General features: G+C 39.7%; 1 protein-coding gene across 7 annotated transcripts in view; it reads right to left on the reverse strand.

The window, feature by feature from the left end:
• Positions 1-25,411, reverse strand: part of Khdrbs2 (KH RNA binding domain containing, signal transduction associated 2) — a 529,113-nt gene that overhangs the window by 265,101 nt on the left and 238,601 nt on the right. For all 7 annotated transcript variants that reach the window (XR_008219929.1, XR_008219926.1, XR_008219928.1 and 4 more), the window contains exon 4: positions 5,117-5,263. Coding sequence is in view for 1 of the 7 variants with exons in the window: in XM_052745237.1 (XP_052601197.1) it covers positions 5,117-5,263 (147 nt within the window). In the remaining 6 variants the exon portion in view is untranslated. The remainder of the gene's footprint in view (positions 1-5,116; positions 5,264-25,411) is intronic.

The raw sequence follows: 25,411 nt of genomic DNA on the forward strand, positions 1-25,411 counted from the left end.
CCTCCTCTCAAAACTACTAATGATTTTTAGCTATATTCAATGTCATAGGTCTGTTATTTTATGATTACTTAGAGAATAAGAAATACTAGTATTAGACGATAATAAATTTCTCAAATAAACCAAAAATAGGATCACAGTACCATAGCAACAGAGGAAGCATCGCTCAGCAGGTAACAATTAAACCAATTCCTGCAGCTCTTTGCTTACTTCTCTTAACTCCCACGTGGTTACATTATGATTACTTACATGAAAAGGGAATGCTTTTCATAACAGCAGTCTGAGGAAAATCTGACTAACATTTACCAACCACAGCACTGAAGGACTGCTGCCAGCTTATGGGGTTGTGTCTTCCTTAGTGCACAGACAGAATGTTACGTCATATTCTGGAGGTGACGACACTCTTGTTTGCAGGCTGAGGCTGCAGTCAAATGCTCATCTCCTCCCACAGCGAGCATAAAGGCATTTGCTACCTCCCACTATGTCTTCCCACCTCGGAACATCACTTGTGTTTGCTTGTGGGTTCTTGTTTAATACATTATTTCTCCTACATGTTCATCTGCATAAAACACTGATGAAACTTCCGTTTAAAATAAAAATATAGCATGGACCTCATGGTAATACTACTTACGCATCTATTATGTAAGTAAATGTATTTGCATAAGATATTCATGGGCAATGTTTTACACTCTTTATGCTCCAAAATATTAAAAATTTTTGTACATGAAAATCCAGATTTTTCTCCCTCTCCATACTGAAAGCACCTTCATCTTTTATGTTTTTATCATAAGAAAAAAAAAACGTTACTTTTTTTCTACAGTCAAATTCTCTATAAGTTTTCAATATGGCTTTCCCATATCTCGAACTGAAATTAATATCTTTAAATGCTGCATTTTAAGAAGGATGACTATCAGCAAGATACATGTCTAATATAATGGAAGAAAGAGAGAATCTGGAATGGTCCATGCATATATGTATGTATATATATATGTGTGTATATTACAGTTCAACTTTCTACCAAATAGTTAACTTCATGTGTTAAATATAGTGTATATAACTATATATATATATATATATATATATATATACATGTATATAGTGTATACGTATAACTAAAGTGTATAAATAGTGAGAAACAACAATATAGCAATTTTATTTAACATTTTTCTTGATAAATTTCAAAACCATAATTATTAAAGAATATATAAATATCCTGTAACTTAGATTATATTACTAGGCATTCTTTTCCAACTTTCTCCACTGTTCTTTTTTATTACTACTTATTTGAGAAATTAATAAAACTTGTTTTGATCATATTCAGAATGTACTATTATTCTGCTAAATGTACATAGTATTAAACTGACCCTAATGAATTATCCTTATATCCATAGATTCATGCATCTCTCAGCCCTCACTTGAGAAGCTTCTATATACAGTAGATGATGATTAATGTAGAGACCCACAAAGGTGCGGAGACTAAGAGACTGTGAGATGCTCTGTCCTAAATGAGACACTGATCACCGCCCCCCTTCCCAAGGCTAAATGATCATTGTATAAGAGAAGATAGAAAGAGTGTAAGGGCCAGAGGCAGTGGATGACTACAAGAAACATTGCCTTCCACACAAAGCAGAGCAACTACAGATATGAACTCACAGTGTCTTAGTTAGGGTTTCTATTGCTATGAAGACATACCATGACCATGGCAACTCTAATAAAGGGAAACCTAACTGGGGAGGGGGTTTGCTTACAGTTCAGAAGTTCAGTCCACTATCATCATGGTGGGATATGGAGTGTGGTGTGTGGGCAGACATGGTGCTAGAGAAGTAGCTAAGAGTCCTACATCTTGCAGGCAACAGGAAATGACCTGAGACACTGGGTGTGGCTTGAGCATATGTGAGATTAGTCAGTCTACTTATTTTACTAAGTTTGCAGTGTCTGAACAGAGACCAGTAGGCTAGAAATTCCACCTGAGACAATAGTAATTACTTCTTCTTTAGCAACTAATTTAATTACAGAAATTGAGTTGATTTTCAACATCCTAAAGCATTCAGACATTTCATTACTGGTTACTCATTGTCATATTTGATGACTGTAGAGCATGGGGCAGGTGTATTACTAATTATACCTCACAGAACAAGGGGAAGATCAAAAGTTCCTATGGTGAAGGACACAGTCTTACAGAGAAATAAGATGTCAGTGAAGTGTTGGAGTCCTAGTCTACATTAGTCTTCTGTATTGTTCCAGAATTCATCTTACTGATCTGAATTCTTACTTTTGATCTTTATAAATATTAAATGTCCAGTTATGTTATCATCACCTGAACTGTAAAATCAAATATCAGAAGTAATGTGGACAACTGAGAGGAATATATATGGCAGTTTGTTTTAGCTCTTTGTGGATCCTGTGATAGTTAAAGTAGACAGATACTGTCCTTTGCCTGGGGCTAAGCAAGGCAAGAAGGAAAACAATATCAGTCAGAAGGGCTGTCACAGATGGTATAGCATATAAATAGCATTGGGAAAGAGGTCCACAGTCACAGCCCTCAGGACATTCATGTTCAAACAGGTAAACAAACCATAAAGAGCTCTGTCTATCTATCTATCTATCTATCTATCTATCTATCTATCTATCTATCTATCTACCTACCTACCTACCTACCTATTCATCTCTCTATGTACAATCTAAATGTAATAAATATCTATGAGAGAAATAAATTAGGAAAGAAGGTAAGGACAATGAATCAATATGTTGAATAGAGTGATCAGTGATGTCATGAACCTGTCACAACAGCATTGCATGACAGAAGGCAACCGAGCAAGTTACTTCAGATTTGTAGTTGAACAAGTTCCTGTACATGTAGGTTTGAGAAGATGCTAAAGGAAAAGGGAATAGCCATGTTAATATTTTTAAGAAGAATCTTCAGTGCTCTAGAGTTATCAGTGAGCTTGCATGTTGCATAAACAAAAACCAAAACATTTAAGAACACAAGGATGAGACAACTGCATGACAGAGGAAATCACAGAAATGGCAGGGGCAAGGGGGAGCCCACAGTTACATGGTGCACACAGATCACAAATGTGGCCAGATTGCATTTGTATTACACGTTTTCCTGCTGAATTTGGTCAGTCATTTCAACAGTTAGACTACAATCAGACAAACACTGTCAAACAAGGTGTTAAATTCCCAACTGTGTCTAGTATATATATTTAAGTGGATAAGGTAGAAATAAAGTGATCAAAAGGTAGAATATATAAGAAAGTGATGCATGTCATTGGTATTTACTATAAGGAAGTTAACTTAGCCTGTAGTCTATGTCTCTCATATATATATGCATATTATATGTATATCAAGGACATATTATAAGTAACATTATATGGACTGAGAAGGTTATACTTAGGAATATATATGTAAAGATATATATGTAGGAATATATATGCATAAAATAACAATTAGTAAAAAAAAGATTCCATGAATTTGAAGGAGAGCAGGGAGGAGTACATGGGAGGGTTTGAAGGGAGAAAGGAAAGGAAGAAATTTGTAATTATATCATAATCTCATATATATATGCATATACATATACATATATATATATATAATACTCCAAACAAAAAAATGACATATTACTTTGTCTAACACATTTTACCTCATAAAGTCATCCATAGGTCTTTCTATTATAATAGATTTAACAAATCAATTTTTCCAGTGCTTTCTTATTTTTAAACTCTTTACATATATTATCCTGTTTAATATTTATAGTAATTGTGAAGTGAGCAAATTATGATTTTCATTTTAAAGATCTGTAAACTGATGTTCTAAACATTTAAGTAGATTATCTAAAGCCAGACAATGAGAGAGTGAAAAGACCTAGCCTCATTACACATACGTGTATCTGGCCTGTTCCTAAGTAACTAGACTAAAATGCTTTACTCAGCCTACCACTAAATATTTCTTTGTAAAACCAAAGGAAAAAAGACTATAGCATCATCAATCTTGAGAATGAGATCTATTTAGGAAGGTTTCTAGATGAGACTCAAATAGTAATTGTGCACATGCAATTAAGAAATACTCAACTTAGTGTGACATTATTCTATAATTGTGTCTTGACAAAGATTTATGTTGGGATTGGACATATAATTAGAAAATGTGACGAGAATTTAATGCTTGTACACTTAGGGAATTCTCTGATATTTTTCCTTTCCAGTTTTCAATACCACTACTAATCAGGAGATCTTATCTGCCAGCCACCTTCTCTGAGATTTTTATCGAGTATACAAATCTCCAGTTTCTTCATTTGCAGATTAATCTCAGCTATCTGCGCTCTGGGCTGAGGATCTTTGCAAGATCTTCCAGGGAACTTTACTCAGCATTCTCTCAACATCTCACTATTAGTCTCAAGCCTCTTGGCAAGATTTCTACTGAAGCACTTGTTTCTAGAATGCTCAACTGTCAACCTTAAGACTTCATGCATTTATGTTTCTCTGTTTCTTAGGAAACCAGTAGAGAACTCTACTCAGTTTACAGCTGAATTTGTCAACTTACTAAATGAGCATCCTCTATTATTCTCACATTGCATGGTGAGTTTATATTTCCAACTTTCTATGTTAACATTTATCTGCCTCTATTGATATTATCTTATACCGTATTTTCTATCAGCCAGAACCTGACATACTACCACATAAAAGGCATTTGTTATTTTAAAATACTATCATTGCCTTACTATAAATAATACATATTCAATCTCATCTTTTCTTAATTATATTTTCCTACTAATTATAAATTATCAAAATACATATTAAGGGCTTAAAAAAGAGGGAAAGGTGAAATAAATCATGTATTCTTGCTTGCATGATTTTCTTATTAGTGTTTCTGGTTGTGGACTGGTGTATACTATGCAAAGGACTGGTGATGAATACTTATGTCAGACGAGTAGAAAGAGCCAACATGCCAGGTTTTATAAAGCCTGTCTTGTGTGCCCTATTTATTTAAAATTTGTATCAAATCAACATATAGATAATTAATGTGCAGTGTGAATTCCCTTCCAAAAAGTCAGTAGAGATCAAAGATACAATTTAAAATAGGAACTGGTAAGAAACAGTTTATAAGATCGAAAATCACTTACAGGAACCAGGAATTTTTTAATCTCTTCCAAGGCATGACTCATCCGTGAATAAGCTTCCCCAGGTGGAGCAAACACTTCAATTAATACATGCAGTTCATCACTCAGGTGTGCATACTTGGCCTCTCCGCTCTTCCTCAGCTCTTCTTCCTGTGAAAAGGTTATTTTTAGAAAAACGGATCCACTCATTTTGCACATTTTGCATTGATTTAACATTTCCTGAGATTATGACAAAGGGCCACAATCTAAGTAAATTTTCCAAAAGTAAAAGGCAGCTCTTGGAAAAATAAAGATATGCTGCAAGCCAGTTAACAATTTCCAAATAATTCTTCTGGGTTGGAATCATCCACTACAGATTTAAATCAGCTAGGTGAAATGTTAGCCTTCTGAAGGGGAGACACCTAAGTTAATCCTTTCACATACATTGCTACGCTTCTGACGGACAAGGCTCTTTTGTGTATAGTATATAGTAGTACTTTGTATCTAGTATATAATACTGGCATTGCTGCTCTGGCAGAGAATAAAAGTTGGGTTCTCAGAACACATGTTGGGCAGATTACATTTACCTAAATTCACCTGTAAATCTAGCTCTTCTGTTCTCTCCACACTACCTGCCCTCCCCACGCCTCCCTGCAAAAGCAGAGCTAAAAAACTGCATCCATGCTGCCTGTTTGCTGGCTTAGCTACCCTTCTTCACTCTTATACAGTTCATGGCATAGCCTAGGGAATCATGCCACTTACAGTGGGCTGAGTCAATAGAAAATCAAGACAATCTCTCTTATGGATACACCCACAGGCCTATCTAAGATAATTCCTCAGGAGAGACTCTCTTCCCAGGTGATTCTTCACTGTAGCAAGTTGGCATTTAAAATCAGGCACATGCCTTAATTTACTGACGATCCTTTAATAGAAGTTCAGCTGTACCTTAAAGGAGAACACTGTGTGACCTGAAGAAGGAATATTGCCATATGGGCCCCGAGTGGTCTGAGCAATGCACATCAGGGAGCACCTCCCACAGAGGGAGAGTCCTCTCCCATCTACTGAATTTCATGTGTTCAACTTGATCTATTAGAAAATAATGAGCAGGAGATATTTCCCTTGAAGTTGAATAAACTAAAACAATATACATTAGACAAGAGGATGACTAGAAATTCTTCTAGAGTTAAAATTTTGTAACTCACCTATGACTTGCATTCAGTTCTGGTACTTAAAATCTAAATGTTTGAAAATACTGTTTCTCAAACAATTTGTCCCCTGTGATGTATTTCCAGGACAAGAGACTTTGAAAAGAGCAGAGTAGGAAAAAGGAAAGGATTTTGGAGACTGTGCAGTCTAGATGTGAATTAATAGCCACGGTGTTTTCTATATGTGTTATGTGAGCCTAGATACTTAATTCTCTGAGCTTTTTAGCGTTTCATCTGGAAAACAAGATAAGTTAAGTTGCTGTGGTGACACATGCCTGTAAGCCCTGCTACACTGGAGCTAAAGAAAGAGAAGTCAGTGTTCAAGATCCAAATGGGCTAAAGAGTAAGCTCTTATCCCACCTTACACAGATACAAAGACAAATGATAAACCACTAAGCCAGCTTTAGATTTCCATGCAAAGATGATACTTGGTAATGCAGATAAATTTCAGATAAATGCCACACTGTCAATACTAGAGAAATTTAAGATTTTTATTTCTTCTGGCAAGGAGCAAATTATTGTTGTTGTTGTTGTTTTAACCATTTGGCTTTTTGGGGGGCCCACCCCTCAGCTCCCAAATAAATCACATGGAGGCTTATTCTTTCTTATGAATGCCCAGCCTTAGCTTGGCTTATTTCTAGCCAGCTTTTCTTAACTTAAATGATCCTATCTACCTTTTCTCCCTGGGCTTTTATCTTTCTCCTGTATACCTTCCTTTATTTCTTACTCCATTGCTTGTTGTGTAGTTGGGTGGCTGGCCCCTGGAGTCCCCCTCCTCTCGCTCTTAGATCTTTCTTGCTCTCTTTTTCTCCTTCTATATATGCTCTCTGCCTGCCAGTTCCACCTGCCTTTCTCCTGCCTTGTCATTGGTTGTTCAGCTCTTTATTAGACCAATCAGGTGTTTTAGACAGGCAAAATAACATAGTTACACAGAGCTAAACAAATGCAACATAAAAGAATGCAACACATTTTTGCATCATTAAAACAAATGTTCCACACCATAAATAGATGTACCACATCTCAAAATAGTATTCCACAACAGCAAATCATTTGATTAGGGTTTTCTTTTTATGACTTTTAAAATTACATTTTTTTAAATTTTTATTTCACTTTTTATGATTCTTTGTGGATTTCACATCATGCATCCCAATCCCACTTATTTTCCTTTCTCCTCACATCTGCCTTCTGCCCATGGAATCTCCCCCCCAAAACAAAACAATATTTAAAAGAAAAACAAATAAACAAGCAAACAAACAAAAACCAAACTAAACCAACAAACCACCCAGTCCCCTAAAAGGAGAAGAACCTCATCATGGAAGCTATAGTATGGCCCATTGAGTCATACAGTTTACTCTTTAGTCCATTGATCTTTACTCCTTAGTGTTTATTTCAATGAGTTATTGGTCTGGTTTGAGGCCTATGGCTTCTGCTGCACTATCAATAATGGGTTCTTTCTGGGGTTGCTATTGAATAGCCTGTTGTTATCCTGTGTCCTGGAAACCCTGCAATTTTGGATCTGTAGGTTTCTCCCCTTGACATGTTCTAACAGTCCAAAGATGAGGTGGATTTGGGGATGGGCTAACTCATAGCCCTGGTTCTGGGCCTGGGTGATAGCTGGGTTGATCAGTCTGCAAGCTTTCCCTCATCATCACTACCCAGCCTAGCTCTCTAGCACTGCCTCAGCTAGCTTACCCAATGCAGTCTACTGCAAGGGGAGGGGCCAGTTCTCAGGTCCTCAGATCAGACTCACCTCGCTCAAACCACTAGGGCCAGCTCTACTGTTCTGCCCAGATGAGGTGCATGGCCTTCTATCCTGGTTGCTGCAGGGGGTCATAGCATACAGGGGCAGGATGCAGGATCAGCTCTTCTACTCTCACACCCTCAGGGCTGGCTCACCTATCCCCAACAACAAGGTCAGCTCTAATACTGTCCAGGTGGGGTGCAGGGCCCACTACATGCTGCAGTTGGTGAGGGGCAGGGCTAGTTCTCTCACTCTCTTGATCCCAGGGCCAGATCTCTTGTCTGTTGCAAGTAGCAGGAGGCAGAGGTGGAGGGCATCCTTACCTCACCCATGTTACCACAGGCAGAGGAAGGAGTGGGCGGGTCAGCCTCTGTTGCTTGCACACTATCAGGGCTGGATCACCTGCATACTAGACAATAGGGACAGCTTCAGTGTGCTGCCCAGGTAAGTTGCACACCTGTGGTGAGGGTTTGGGCCAGTTCTCCTCCAGCGTGGGGCAGGGCCAGCTATTCCAGAACCAATGGAGGGCAGAGCAGACTCGGATCTCCACACTTGTTCCTGTGATCTCCTGAGCTAACACTGGCCATGGACATCATCACGAACTCCAGTTGCAGCAGGCCCACAGGCCCACACATGGCCCTTGGCAGCAGCTTGGGCCTAGATGTCACCATGGCCCTGGTGGCAGCACAGGTCACCCAGATCAGTATGGTCCTGGTGGCAGCATGGCCCTTGGATAGCAACATGGTCTCAGATGGCTGACTAGGCCCTGGGCATCTGCAGAGCCCTCGGTAGTAACAGGAGTCGTGGATATCAATCCAGACCCTGGCCACTGCAGGGCCATGGACCCAGACATGGCCATAGGCAGCATCCCAGGCCCAGATGTCTCCATGGTCTTAGGTGGCAGCACAGGCTATCCATATCAGTATGGCCCAGCAGCAGAATGGCCCTTAGACACCGAGATGGTGTCAGATGGATGACCAGACACTGGTCATCCCCATGACCCTGAGTGGTAACAGGGGCCGTGGACATCAACTCAATCCCTGGCTGCTGTAGGGCCATAGACCCAGACATGTCCTTGGCAGCAGCCCTGGCCTGGACAACAATATGGCTCCAGGTGAGAGGACAGGCCACTCGAATCATCATGGCTCTGGCAAGTTTTTCTTTTATGATTGAGGTTTTCTGTTAAGAATGCTTTGAATTCTAGAATGTGATATGTGTGACTCCAAAGTCACATTTTTAGGTCAACTGTATATTTTTAACATTTAATTCACTTGAAAGAATATTATCTCAGAAGTTACAAATACAATGTTGCTGTGATAAAAGGGGGAGTATGAGTTGGATGCTAATTTAGGTATTAAATCAATTCAACAAATAACAACGTTAAGGGGTTATATTCTTAAATAATATTTTAAACTCAAAAGTTCAAATATTTTGGAAAAATGAGGAAAAACTGTCATCATTTTGTGTCTTAGATTCTTCAGCATGCAACAGTGAAATGCCATAGGCTGGGTGGCTCACATGTCACTCTGCTGACTCTGTTGGCAGGGTGGTCTGCCAGGCTTGCAGACAGCCGCCCTCTGTATCTGTGTGGGTGTCCAGAGAAGGCTCTGGTTTCTTCTTTGCTAATAAGGACACTGCTCCATAAAATTCCTATGCATCCTCTTCATGTCCTTTAACCTTTACGATCATACTAGGGATCTGTGCTTTCAGTTCAGGAATGCACACACGCAGACATTTTACCCATTGTGCTAAGTGCACGGACTAAGCAGGTAATGTCTGAGTAACTTATAAGGCTATCATCTACAGTATGTTAGAACTTGGCCACGTTATGCTGAAAGAAGAAATGGCGTGGCCGTTAACCCATCTAGTTTCTTGCATGGTAACCAGTGTGAATAATCCCAGTTTCCCCACGTGTTAGCATATAAATCGGCCAAACTTTGACTTCACTGTTTGGGATGTCTACCTGCTTACCCACAAAAGGCTGAGAAGTGGTGAGAATAATCACATAGCAGGAAGTAACCACACATCACTATTGCTAAGTGTTCTCATCCTACTTATCTCATGTTCAAAACAATATATCAAATTATAAATGAACAAAGGAGTTCAGGTCTTCTAAGATCCAAATTAATTTTCCACAAGTAGCTTGACCAGTGACACAAACAAACTAAATAATAGAAATGTTGAAAATGTGTTGTGTACAGTATATGCAGTTTTATACTTTGGTTTTTTACTTTAGCAATCATTATTGTCATATTTTCATGCTAAAAGTTATAATTTACTAAAGTGCTTTTTGCAGGCTTTCTCTTTTTAATGCCCCAGGGATATTTCTTCTAACATAAATCCTCTTCAGAAATAAATAAGTCTATTGTCTGCAGGACTTTCACCATCAAGAAGTTCAAATAAACACACATTTATTATTCATATTGTGGCCTGAGTGGGATTTGTGTAAATCCCCAGTTTAAAAGCATTTTTAAATAGGCATATGTAGAAAAAACTTAAGTTTGCATAAATAAGTAGTACAAATTGTATACACACAAAATAGATAGACACAAGTACATAGAACAGAATGAATCACTAGATTCTAAATAATATACCAACCCTGGTTTCTGTACTTCCAAATATGTGGTCTCTTTGTACTGCTTCTGGTAGGAATTCTCCTAGACTAAGGCCTTTCACATTCCAAGTGATCAGTTCTATAAAGGGAATCTTTTCAAAGTTACCCATTTCATACTCAGTAGGTGTGCAAAAGGTACAGTTTTGAAAGATGGTGAAGGGAGGCACAGCTGTTTTAGTAAGGGTTTCCCTTGTTTTGATGAAACACCATGACAAAAAAGCAAGTTGGGAGGAAAAGGTTTATTATGCTTACATTTCCATATTGCTGTTCATCATCAAAAGTCAGGACAGGAACACAAACAGGGCAGGACTTAAAGGCAGGAGCTGATGCAGAGGCCATGGAAGGATGCTGTTTACTGGCTTGCTCCCCATGGCTTGCTCAGCCTGATTTCTCATAGAATCCAGACCTCCAGCCCAGGGATAGCACCACACACAATGGGCTGGGCCCTCCTCTAGAAATCACTAATTTAAAAAATGCAGTATAATCCTGCCCACAACCTGATTTTATGGAGGCGTTTTCTTAATTGAGGTCCCCTCCTCTCAAATAACTCTGGCTTGTGTCAAGTTGACATAAAACTATCCACCACACAGGCCTAAGTAAGTACATCTTGAACCCTTGATCACTGGATAAGATGTCTTCTTTCTTAAACACTCCTCTTGAAGAACTTTGAAGACCAGAACTAATCAGACTAGTAGATAGGCGTTTTTATGAAAATGGACTTAAACTACCTCCCACTAATGGATAACCTGCAATTCCAACTATACTCAAGCCAGGGCGATTACCCTTTGTGGTGAGGTTGCACCTGAAGCAGGAGCAATCTCAGAAGAACCAGTTTGGTCCCCTTAAGAAAGGATAATGTTAACAACATCAATAATGATATCTTGGGGCCTAACTTGAAAAACCAGAACTGAGACAAGAGTCAACTAGACCACACCTTGGTCAGGAATATTTAATACTCAGACTTTGTGGTAGGACAGGGATACTTAATACTCAGATTTCATGGCAGGACAGGGATACTTAATACTCAAACTTCATGTCCTCCTGCCTCACTCCTCTGCTTTAATCCAAAGGACATGTCAGTGCCCAGGAGTCAAACATTGAGTCACTGGACCCTCCACCTGCTCTGTTTGCCATCACTCAAACTATTCACTCTCCATCTTTACAATGCACTGATTGTTTTTGACCATTATGTGGCACTGACTTGCCTATCGGGATGGTTGTACAAGTCTTGATTGTGGGGAACACAGGAGGTAGACTGTTGCCATGGTTGTGATCAGTGGAACTAAGGATGCCATTTAAAAAACAAACAGTCTAGGATTTTGACATAGATAAATCTATGTTGCAATACTAAAGGTTATCATGAAATTAGAGACTGTAGCTTTCCTAGACAATATCAACCTAGATTGGGGAATATCAAATCATACGCTGTAGGTTACAGTAAGGCTACTGTCACTTCCCAAAGTATAAAGTGGTATTGTCCACAATCGTGTCCTGATAAAATGAAAAGGCCCTGTTAGCTCTTCAAGGAAACAAGGAAAAAGCCTTGACCAAGGAGAATCTACTGGACAGTTTTGGGACAGTTTGCCAGTCCTCCAGAATTATACTTCTGTTGATACAGTGCATCTGAAAGCTAGGTACTTAGTAAGGTATTCACAAATACTTATTTTGTGGGAACAAGGTATTTAAGGACTGTTATTTACTTCCATCATTGTTGTTACAAAAGCAACTCAAGAAAGGATGGATTTATTTTGGCTCACACCTTGAAGGGGCAATCCATCAGAGTAGACTACATGGAATCAGGAACGTCAGTCAGGCAGCTGGTCACATTGTGGCCACAGAAGAAATCAGAAAGCGAGGCATGTTGCCAGTCCTGTTTTTTTAATCCTTGTGAGTCATTCCAGAACCCAAACCCTCGGAATGGTGCTGTCTACATTTAGGATGTGCCTTCCTGTATCAAATAACCAATGAAAAAACTCCCTCAAATACACACCTACAAATGCGTCTCTAGGCACTTCTAGGCTCAACCCAATTAACTAGACAGTAAGCCTCACAGGGACACAGTCATTTAAGAGAGTGTCTCTAATCTCTTTCATTCCCACTGGATCATTATGAATGCCAGCAGTCAGAAGAGGCAAATCATGCTGAATATTTGCAAAAATGCCATTTGAACACATGCCATTTGAGAAACAGGAGGAAAATACAAATACTTGGATTAAAAAAAAAAAAAAAAACAGTTTCTAGGAGCATAAGGGGAGATAAAATGCAGTTACAAAGAAATGATCCAGCCCCTGCTGTCTCCATACTCCTGGCCAAGATCTGGTTGTGTAGCTCCTGTACCTCATTCCTTAAAGAGATCCCTAGAACTAAGCCTGTCCCTGCTATCTCCACACTCCTAGGCCAGTTTCAAATGCATGGCTTGTATGCTGGCTCTCCTTGGTGAATTCCCCAGAACCATCCTTCTACTCCTGGGTCAGCTCTGGTAGTAGCACCTGTATCCCATTTCCATAGTGAGATATGAACCAAGGGCATGTACTAGCCCAGGACCAAGCCCTCCTCTGCCATCTCCACACTCCCAGACATAGCTCTGGTCACTCAGATCTTACAGCCGTTATCCAGGTGAAAGACTTCTACAAAGCAAAGTTTAAATCTCAGAAGAGATTGGGGGAGGACACTATGAGACAAAATGCTTTCTTATGCTCATAAAATCATAGGATTAATACTATGAAAATGACCATTCTATATATAGCAATTTAGAATTAATATAATTCCAATGAAAATCCCTGTGACATTCTTCACACAAATAGGAAAGTACATCCTAAAGTTCATATGGAACTACATAAGATCCTAGATGGCTAAAGCAAAGTTGAACAAAAAGAACAATACTGAAAGGGTTATTATGCCAGATTTCAAGCTATATTACAGAGCTATAGTAATAAAAACAGCATAGTACTGCCACTAGAAAAGATAAGAAGATTAATAGAATAAAACAGAAAACCCAAACATGAGTGCATGTAACTACAGACATCTGACATTTGATAAAGATATCAAAAATACACATTGGAGGAAATATAGAATCTTTAACAAATGTTGCTAGGGAAACTGGATGCCCACATGGAGAAAATTTAATTTAGAACTCTGTTTAACACCTTAAACAAAAATCAACTCTAAAAGGATCAAAAACCCTCAATGTGAAACCTGAAGCACTGAAATTTCTAGAAAAAAATATAATTAGTTCCTTACAAGGTAGAGGTATAGAAAAAGACCTTCTGAATAGGGATCCATTTGCACAGTAATTAAGGCCAATAATTGACAATTGTTTCTCCGAAAATGAAACTATTAATGGAATGAAATAGAAGCCCAAAGAGTGGGAGAGGATCTTTGCCAGCTATACATTTGACAGATCATTAATATATAGCATATATAAATAATTTTCAAAATGTCAAGAAAACAAATGACCAATTAAAAAGTGGGCTGTATATCAGAAGAGTTGTTTCCTGAAAGAAGAAATTAAAATGGATAAGAAATATCTTTAAAATGTTCAATAGTGCCTGGGAATATAACTTAGCAGTTGAGAATACTTATACTCTTTCTGAGAACCTGGGTTTGGTTCCCAGCACTCACATGAGGCAGATAACAACCTCTGTTATTAGCAGCTCCACGAGATCCAGTGCCTTTCTCTGGACTCCATGGGTACCTGCACGCATATGATGCACATAAATTCATGCATGCACACAGGCATACACATAAATAAAAATAAACATTTTGAAACAATGTATTGAATATCCTTAATAATTAGAGAAAATTAGAGAAATGAAAATTAAAAGTATTTTGAGGTTTCATCTTAACTCTTGTCAAAATGGTTAAAATCAAGAAAACATCTAACAATGCATGCCTCGAAGGATATGGAAAAGGGAACCCATTTCACTGTTGGTGAGAATGTAAAGTAGATGGACTTAAGCTGATATCACCCAGCAGATCGAATTAAGACAACAATGAATGAAAGAATGAAATCATGTAGACATTCAGGAAAACTAAATGTGAAGGGAACTCCACAAATATATGAAGATAACAGGAGAAGTAAGAGAGGTAGAGGATAGTGGTTCTAACTAACTGTCAGATGGCCAATCTTAATGGATATATCTACAACACAATTCTTACTGGAGGCTCAGGGAACACCATGGGAGAAGGGCAGAAAGGCTGCAAAAGACAGAGGACCCTGTTGTCTGTGGAGAGAGACGTGTTCTGTATCTGACAGGAAAGCTGCTTTCATGAAATCTCAAAATTCTGATTGTCTAAAGAAGACCTGCACAGTGAGAACAGCTCTTGACACCAGACTGTGACTAGAGGGAATTTCTCAAGGGCCTACTCCAGAATGAAGAATTATGGGCGAGCAATGATGATCAAAGAGGGAGAATCCAGCTTCTCTGGATACAAGCTCCGCCCCCCCCCCCATTTTTTAATCTTTTGTTTCTTTGATCTTTTGGGGGATCTGCCACCTAGCTCCCAAATAAACACATGGAGTCTTATTACTACTTATGATTGTCCAGCCTTAGTTTGGCTTGTTTCTTGCCAGCTTTTCTTAAATTATCCCATCTACCTTTTGCTTCTGGGCTTTTACCTTTCTCTGTTTCTGTATATCTTTTCATTTCTTCTTCTTCCATATCTGGTTGTGTAGTTGGGTGGCTGGCTCCTGATGTCCTCCTCTCTCTTTTTCTCACTCCATCACCTCTCCTCCCGGATTTCTTCTCCTATTTGTTCTCTCAGGTGCTAGCCCTGCCTATCTGTGGTGATATTTTATTTGTGCTGAAATATGGTGATATTTTATTTGTGCGTTAATAAATAAAGCTTGCCTGGAGATCAGTGGGAAAAGGCCTGCCATTTTAAGTAAACAAAGAAGTCAGGCAGCACATGCCCTTAATCCCTTAGCAGGCAGGATTTCTGTGTCTTCAGGGTCACACCAGGGAACAGAGTCAAATGCGGTGACACATGCCTTTCCGTATTTCCCTGATCCCTCTAAGGCTTTAACCCAAATTTCTGGCTCTGTGTTTTTTATTTAATACAACCATTTAGAAATTTGGCTAGACTTATCCTTTCTCCTGCTTAGCTATTGGCCAGTCAGGTCTTTATTAGACCAATCAGATGTTTTAGACAGGCAAAGTAATACAGCTTCACAGAGTTAAACAAATGCAACATAAAAGATGTATCTTTGCATCATTAGAACAAATGTTCCACAGCATAAACAAATGTAACACATCTTAAAATAATATTCCACAACACTCCCTGATAGGTTATCCAACTCCAAGTAGTTAGTTAGCCCTGAAAGCATACACAGAGAGCTACACCAAATGGACTCAGCAGACTGTTTTAAATGTACACACACACACACACATATGTAAATACATGTAAGAATAAGTTAGAAAGTGGTAATGAATTTGAGAGGAATTTGGAGCATTCAAGAGGAACTGAATGGGGAAGATGAAAGTATAACTGCTTCAGTGTAGTGCTCATATATGAAATTCTCAAAAATTAAATACAAAAGTGAATCTTACCCCAGTGCCTTTTCTGAGAGGACTTAAGCTGATACCATTCAGCAAATTAAATTAAGAAAAAAAATGACTGGAATCAGGCAGACCTCCAAGAAAATTAAATGTGACAGAAATTTCATAAATAAAAATAACAGAGGAAACAGAGATGTGGAGATGGAACAAAGAATGCTAATATCCACAGTAAGAGCAAATTGTGGATTGTGGGAGGATAAGAATAACTTCTTCAGATTTTAAAAATTCATTTCATTCTGTCAGTGGTAAAGGAAATGGGGGACTACACTATGGACTCTCAATGAAACCTCTAAAGTAATTTTATTTTTCCTTTATTTATAATTTGAGACAGGGTCTGTCTAGGTAACTTAGATTGGCTTGGAACCCACTATATGTAGCCCAGGCTGGTCTCTAATGCATGGTTATCTTATCTTAGCCACCATGAATATTAGCATTTAATGATATGCTACACGATGCTTGGCTTAAAATATCTGAATAAAGAAAATCAAACAAAACTTTATGGGAGATTTTAGAAACACTCCTACAGGGGGAACAGCCTAAGTAGTATGGGACTTCTAAATTAAGTTGAATTTAGAAAGAGACATAATGAAACACCTACCAGATTATGCAGTATATTGAATTTTATGTACTATTCAAGAAATACCACCCAACATTTCATGACCCCTCTTGAGCACTGAGAATTTTATTTTAATTAATTAATTAATTAATGTAAATGAGTGTTTGTCTGTGCACCATGTGTGTGGATTGCCTACAGAAACCAAAGAGGGAGCTGGATGCCCTAGAACCAGAGTTATAGAAGGTTGTGAGCCAGTATGTGGATGCTGAAAATCAAACCCAGGTACTCCGGATGAGCAGCCAGTGCTCCTGGCCACTGAGCAGTCTCCCAAGCCTCTAGAATTTATTTAATTTTATAACTGATATACTGTTGTGTGTGCATGAGTCCCAAATCATAGGTGTGCCAGGGTGTGTATGTGAAGGTAAGAGGACCAACTTTTGGGATGCAGACCTCTCCTTCCACCAAATACAGAATCTGTGCATAAGCAAAATAAATGCTGCTTACTAAGAATGAGGGTAAATTTGGAAAGAACTGCTGACTCCTAGAGAATCTGCGTTTGTTTTCCATTCCAAGAAGAGATATCCTCAAGGAAGAAAAGGCTAAAGGAGGTCTCAGACTGGCATTTTGTAAGCTGGAATATGGCCCAGGATGAAAGGTATTCTGAAAGGAAGACTATGAACCAATTAAGTGAATATAGCTAGCCAGCTGGTGAGGGGATCTCAGCAGAGCATCTGTAACCTGATAGGCATGGCCAGAGCCTCTCCTTATCTCAGGATGCTGACAGAGCAAGTCATCACTGCCAACCAAGGGAAAAGCAAATACGATGAGTCCCAGATGTCAGGGAGCAACAGGCCAACCCCTGCTTCTCAAAGACATTTTGGAGGCAGGACGTCGATTTGGAAAAAGCAAAACAAAACGAAAAAAAAAAATCTTGTTCAAACAGACATATTTGTGCAGGAGACAGAAGTTGGCTACAAAATGAGATGTGACCCTCTGTGGTCAAGTGCAGGAACTGAGATAGAGAGGGGGAAATAATAACAAGACACCCTAACATTCCACAGAGCTGTTTAGTTGTTCCCCCACAGGGAAAGCGATGGCTGCAGACAGATCAATTTGGCTCTTGACAATGCAATGTGGAGTGCTGCACTTTGATCAAATACATTACGCTGTTTATCAGACAACCAGACTGAGAAGCAAACACCATTAGGACCTAGAAAGTGGCTAACCACTGACTAGAATATCCCTGGCATTGTGTGAAAGGGCATGCACATTATAGCATAGCCTCAAGGTCAGTCAATGACAGAGCCGAAGAATATGTACTGCCACTTCTAGCTTATGGAAAATCATGGTTAATCATATGTATCCTACATAAAGCCTCCACCGACACCTCATTTATCTGAAGTTCAACAATTTTAACATGGAATTCACTTCTTTATCATCTGACACTGACTTAGTTTGCCAGTTTTACCTTCTGTCATCCCTTTTGCAGACACCATTTTTAACAGCAAGACAATCCTCACTGATTTCTGAAGGAATTATCTTCTTTTAAGTTCATACTGACTTTTGTTCTTGCAAGGTTCAAATCAAATCTATTCATCTGGACTCCAGAGAACCAGCAGTGCTGAACCGATTGTACCTCAGGGTCCTAAGTAGACCATCTCCTAAAATGATAATATGCTATAAATGTTTGGTAATGTCTTACCAATATCAGTTACTGGGGAGGAATGGGATCCAAATGCAGAGCTGGGAACTCAAGCGTCAGGGGAAGGAGCCAGGGGTGGTAGGCTATGTCTGACAGTCTGCCACCAGGATGGATTGGATGGTCTCAGCTGTCAGAGAAGCAGCAGCCTGGAAGGAAATGTGAAAACCACAGCTGGACAGAAACTGACAGGAAAAACCCTGAGTACCATCTGGGCAGGGAACAGGCTGAAGCCTAAAGGTACCCTAAAGATGGGCTGCCATGACAACAGCAAGACAACTCAGGATGGAAACCACAGCAGCCGTTCTAGAGGAGGGAGATCGCATCAGAATGTCCCACAGTAACTGGAAACCAATAGAAACTCATACATGCCTTTTCCACAGTTAAGTACCTGCTTCCCGACCTAACCTAAGAATCTGACTGGAAACATTCTTACATGGTTCAGCTGTCTTCCCTTCCCTGTCCAAGACTAACAGCTTAAGAGTGGCCCATTTTTATTCCTCATTCATCCAATTGGGACCAAACTGTCTTTATATAAGAAAGTGTTTTGATTTGCATTTCCCTGATGATTAGGGATGTTGAGCAATTCCTTAAATGTCTTTCAGTCATTTGAGTTTCCTCTGTTGAGAATTCTCTGTTTAGCTCTAGAGCCCATTTCTTAATTGGACTGTTGGGCATTTTGATGTCTAATTTCTTGAGTTCCTTATATATTCTGGATATCAGTCCTCTGTCAGATGTGGGGTTGGTGAAGATCTTTTCCCATTCTGTAGGCTGTCGCTTTGCCTTGTTGACCGTATCCTTTGCTCTACAAAAGCTTCTCAGTTTCAAGAGGTCCCATTGATTGATTGTTTCTCTCAGTGTCTGTGCTACTGGTGTTCTATTTAGGAAGTGGTCTCCTATGCCAATGCGTTCAAGACTACTTCCTACTTTCTCTTCTAGCAGGTTCAGAGTAGCTGGATTTATGTTGAGGTCCTTGATCCACTTGGACTTAAGTTTTGTGCATGGTGATAGATATGGATCTATTTGCAGCCTTCTACATGTTGATATCTAGTTATGCCAGAACCATTTGTTGAAGATGCTTTCTTTTTTCCATTGTGCACTTTTGGCTTCTTTGTCAAAAATTATATGTTCATAGGTGTGCAGATTCATGTCAGGGTCTTCAATTCGATTCCATTGGTCCACATGTCGGTTTTAATGCAAATCAAAACAACTCTGAGATACCACCTTATGCCTGTCAGAATGGCTAAGATCAAAAACACTGAAGACACCTTATGCTGGAGAGGATGTGGAGCTAGGGGAACTCTCCTCCACTGCTGGTGGGAATGCAAGCTTGTACAACCACTTTGGAAATCAATATGGTGCTTTCTTAGAAAATTGGGAATCCATCTCCCCCAAGATCCAGCTATACCACTCTTGGGCATATACCCAAGGAATGCTCAACCACACCACAAGAGCACTTGTTCAGCTATGTTCATATCAGCATTGTTTGTAATAGCCAGAACATGGAAACAACCTAGATGCTCTTCAACTGAAGAATGGATAAATAAAATGTGGTACATATACACAATGGAATACTACTCAGCAGAGAAAAACAATGACATCATGAGGTTTGCAGACAAATGGATGGATCTAGAAAAAATCATCCTGAGTGAGGTAACCCAGACTCAGAAAGACAAACATGGTATGTACTCACTCATAGGAGGATACTAGATGTGGAACAAGGATGACTGGACTGCTACTCACATCACCAGGGAGGCTACCTGGAAAACAGGACCCCAAGAAAGACACGAGGATTGCCCAATGACGGAGAAATGGAATGAGATCTACATGAACAGCCTGGACATGAGTGGGGGTAGTGAAGGGCGAGGGTCGAGGGAAAGAGAGCTTGGGGAAGCGGGAGATCCCAGCTGGATCAAAAACAGAGATGGAGAACAAGGGATAGAAGACCATGGCAAATGAAGACCACATGAGAATAGGAAGAAGCAAAGTGCTAGAGAGGCCCACAGAAATCCACAAAGATACCCCCACAACAGACTGCCGGCAATGGTCGAGAGACAGCCCGAACTGACCTACTCTGGTGATGGGATGGCCAAACATCCTAATTGTTGTGCTAGAAACCTCATCCAACTACTGAGGGATCTGGATGCAGAGATCCATGGCTAGGCCCCGGGTGGATCTCTGGGAGTCCAATTAGCGAGAATGAGGAGGGTTTATATGAGCGAGAATTGTTGAGACCAAGGTTGGATAAAGCACAGGGACAAATAGCCAAACGAATGGAAACACATGAACTATGAACCAATGGCTGAGGGGTCTCCAACTGGATCAGGCCCTCTGAATGGATGAGACAGTTGATTGGCTTGATCTGTTTGGGAGGCATCCAGGCAGTGGGACCAGGTCCTGTGCTCATTGCATGCGTGGGCTGTTTGAAACCTGGGGCCTATGCAGGATCGCTTGGCTCAGCCTGGGAGGAGGGGACTGGACCTACCTGGACTGAGTCTACCAGGTTGATCTCAGTCTGAGGGGAAGGCTTTGCCCTGGAGGAGGTGGGAATGAGGGGTGGGATTGGGGGAAGGTGAGGGGGGCAAGAGTGGGGAGAACAAGGGAATCCGTGGCTGATATGTAGAACTGAATTGTATTGCAAAATTAAAAAAAAAAAAATTAAGTGTGCACACTGAACAGAAAGACACATGGGTTTCATCCCGAGGAAGAAAAGCAGGAATGTTGTCTTCAAGACACTCATTGCGGACTCTCTGAGCCTGAAACTTCTGTCTGGTTCAGGGAACTTAGTTGAGGCCCCACTGCTTTAGATTCCAAGACTCTTTGAAATCTGTAGTTTCAATTTCAAAGGGCTCACTCATGTTTAAATAAGTGGTCTCTAGCTGGGGGAACTGATGAGTCATGGAAACTTAAGGAGGTAGAGCCTTGCTAGAGAAAATATACCACTGGGGGCAGACTTTGAGGTTTTGTGATCTGTCCTCATTTCCTGTTCTTTTTCTCTTTGCTTCTTGTATGTGCTTCCTGACTTCCAGGCTGACCTCATGCTACTGCTGCTACATATATTATCCCAGACATGGTGGCCTCTGCCCCACACAGAACAGTAAGCCAGAACGAATCATTTTTTTCCTAAATTGTTTTTTGTCAGGGTATTTCATCATACGAAAAGAAAAATAACTAATACTGAAACTGGTAGTGAAACTATGGTTGTTGCTCTGATAAACCTGACCACATTGTTCATGGAAGGGACTTGGAAGATTTGGAATTTGGAGTTAGAAAATCCATAGAGTGCTCTAAGCAGCACATAACTGTCCATTCTTCCAAGCTTGGAAGAAAGACATGCTGAGAGTGATGTGGACAGTGGACCACCAGCTCATGAGATTTTTCAAAGGAGAACAAGACTCAATTACCAACTGAACTAGAGGCCATCAATGAAGTGATGCTTTGACAGAATGTGGCCACACGTTCTTCCTATGCACTGACAATTTATATGAGGCTGAACTGAAAGAAAACTAACGGATTGCTTTCTTTGGTGGAGGAAACTCCAAGGCGATATAATATTATGTCTATGGAATGGTTATGACAGATTAAGGAACTTATAGATTCTTCATCTTAGGTTTTAGAGAGCTTCTAAGGCCAGGAAATGCATGGCATTGTGGGACTCTCTGAGAAGTAATCTTGGGAGGCTGCTGAGTAAAGCTGTGAAGATGAAATTTGAGACTTGATGGGAATCCCACAATGTTGGGGATAAAAGAGTTAGTGGACATCTGCAAAGGAGTTGGTATATAGGGAGAGAATCCAGTGAGAGAGAAAGAGAGAGAGAGAGAGAGAGAGAGAGAGAGAGAGAGAGAGAGAGAGAGAGAGAGAGAGAGAGAGATTACAGGTACCCAAACTGGAGGAGCAGGGCCACATAAGCCCTTTGAAATTGAAGCCCCAGATACCAGACATAGAGCTACAAAATTGGATGTTCACCTGCTGGGTTTTGGGCTTACTTTGGTCTATTTTTCCTCATTATGCTGTCATTTTGTCCTTTTGGAATGGGGGTATGTATGCTGTGCTACTGTATATTGGAGGGATATAATTTGTACCCGATTTTGCAAGAAAGAGGGATTAATTTGAATCTCAGAAGACATTTTAGACTTCTTTTGGACCATGCTGGGACTATTAAAGGTGATGAGGACTCAGGATGTTGCAGGAAATGCATTTTTGCATGGTGAGGTGGCCATCAGACTAGGGAGACAGGGATGGAATGCTGTAGGTTGACTAAGAAATGTCCTCCCATAGGCTCAAGTGTTTTCATTTGATCTCCAGTGTTTCTGTTTGGGAAAATGATGGAATCTTTAGGAGGTATAGCCTTGCTGGAAGATGTATGTCATGGTTTAGAAGGCAGACTTTGGAGTGTTATATCCAGCCCCACTTCCTGTTTTCTGTCTCTTTGCTTCCTGTGTATGGATAGAACATGATCAGTTAGCTTCTTCATTGCCATTCCTTTTCTGTCATGATGGACTACATCCCTTCTGTTAACTATTTGCCAATATAGATCAGTTTCCCCTAATTTCTTTGTGTCAGGATATTTTGTCACAACAATGGGAATTGGATACTGCCATATTTCGTTACATATGTATAAAAATTTCAAAAAATATTACAATAAAAATAAGAAAAAAATACTTTGACCTTTGAAATACAGTCTTAGTACATGAATTCCATATTTCTACCCTGAGCCTACCTTTAACAAAAGTACCTGTGAATTATTTAGTGGAAAGTGGGTTTTTGTTATTGTTGTTGTTTGTTTGTTTGTTTTTTGGTTTTTCAAGACAGGGTTTTTCTGTGTAGTTTTGATGTCTGTCCTGGATCTCGCTCTGTAGACCAGGCTGGCCTCAAACTCACAGAGATCCTCCTGGCTCTGCCTCCCAAGTGCTGGGATTCAAGGTGTGCCACCACTGCCGGGCGGAAAGTGTTTTTACGCAAGTGGAAAAGTGGAATGTAAAAATGCATAAATTTTCATGTATATCAATAACTTGCAAGAGAATACACTTGCATCAGTGGTTGGTAATTCTACTGGCATATTATTTTTCTGGTACGTTCATCTCTGCTCCTTCTTATGAACTGACTGAATGTTCCACAGATGCTGCTGTATACGCACAAGGCTCCAGAGAGATTGCTGAGAGTACCAAAGAGTTAAAACACATGAAGGGAATACTTGTGATGTCTGAATCAGAGCTTCAAGGGTCACAGCTTGCTGGGAGGTAGAACATATGCATGGCACTCAACCAGCTTACAAAAGTTCTGTCATGGCTGAAAAATGTGTTTCAACAACAACAACAAAAAGTCTTTAAAATCGATTTTACTTTGGAAAAAGTATAAGGCAGTGTGTAAGAAATCAGACCTACATGTATGTTCCTCAGGACACTTCACACTTTCTGGATGTCTTGCTACATACAACCTAGCAATGTCTTTTTTTTTTTTTTAAAGAAGGGCAACAGTTCCCTCATAGGCTGTGCCAGGTTTTATTCATTCATTCCGTTATCCTAGGAAGTGAGCGTCTGAAGATAGAATGTGAATAGAATGGAAAAGAAGGAATTAAAACAGTTTAAAGTTTTAGGTGTCTATTACATAGGACTAATAATTAAAAATTAGATGCCAAAATATTGTTAGCCAAATCTATCACACATACCTACCCCTGCCTCTACTAGACACTTACCTGTCCCTGACTCTACTAAACCCCACAGAAGAGTGTGCATACTCAGGTGATTAATAAATACAGAAAGTAGAGCTGAGGGACAAGAAAGATACAACTTTCTCCAACTAATTTTTCTGTATAAAACCATAGATAGGACTGTGTGTGTGTATGTGTGTATGTGTGTGTGTGTGTGAGTGTGTGTGTGTGTGTGTGTGTGTGTGTGTGTGTGTGTGTGTGTGTGTATGTGTGTGAGAGAGAGAGAAAGGGAGGGAGAGAGAGGGAGAGGAGGGGGAAGAGGTTCATGTATTCAACTGATTGCTCCTGGTAGTATTGACATTCTAGTTCAAACTTTGAGTATGAATGAACACATCTTGTTTGTCCAGAATGTACTAGAACCAAACCATATAATTTCATGTAATCTTACTTAAAAATCACATTATGTTAATATTATCTGTCTTTTTATTATTAAAGAAACAAATATAACTTGTGAATGAGCCAGGCAGAATTTTAAGAAATAGATTGACTCAAGTGTTTTACCAAAGATAACTGTCAATTCCTAAACTGATACTTGTATCACAAGACTAGAACATTGAGTCAAGCTGGAAGCTGGATTCTGATTTTAATGGTGTTTTGCTATTTACCTTCTCACCTGTTATACAAGGAAGTAATTATCAGGATTATTCTGTACAAGGAACCTTCCTTAGTGATATAGCTATAATGCACCAGGTGAATTACCTGTTCTGAAATGTTCACAGAAATTCTAACAAATCGTTAGTTTTAAAGGAAGGTATAAGCCACTTCACTCTTAAAGTCCTCAGTTGGAATGAGAATAGCATCACGATAAAACTCACATCTGAAGGCACATCTTTCAGGTCAGCACAAACTGTCATTATAGGACTTCTATTTCAGAGGCTAACTCTGGACAGAGGGAATTTAACTGCTTATTTAAAGATTCTCTCTCATTCATTTCTCTTTTGATACAATCTGGGTCTGCTTGGAAAATAAGCACGTAGGTAGTCCACAGAATGGCTCTGCTCTGGTCAATAACTTCAAATGAATATATTCAACATGTGAAGACAGTATGTTATGGGTTTCAGGATAGACCCTGACCTGAAAAAGCTCATTATTTATGTGGAAACCTAAATTATCTTTTTATAAGGAGATCTGCTCTGTGAAACAGCCTGGAAGAAAGACTATGGAAGCTTACTAATTGATATCATGTACTCATTCAGCAATTTCCATGGGTCCACAATGGCTTATTTTGGGATAGAG

Source organism: Peromyscus californicus, unplaced genomic scaffold (assembly GCF_007827085.1).
Source record: "Peromyscus californicus insignis strain IS unplaced genomic scaffold, ASM782708v3 Scaffold_19__1_contigs__length_69161282, whole genome shotgun sequence".
Classification (NCBI taxonomy): Eukaryota; Metazoa; Chordata; class Mammalia; order Rodentia; family Cricetidae; genus Peromyscus; species Peromyscus californicus.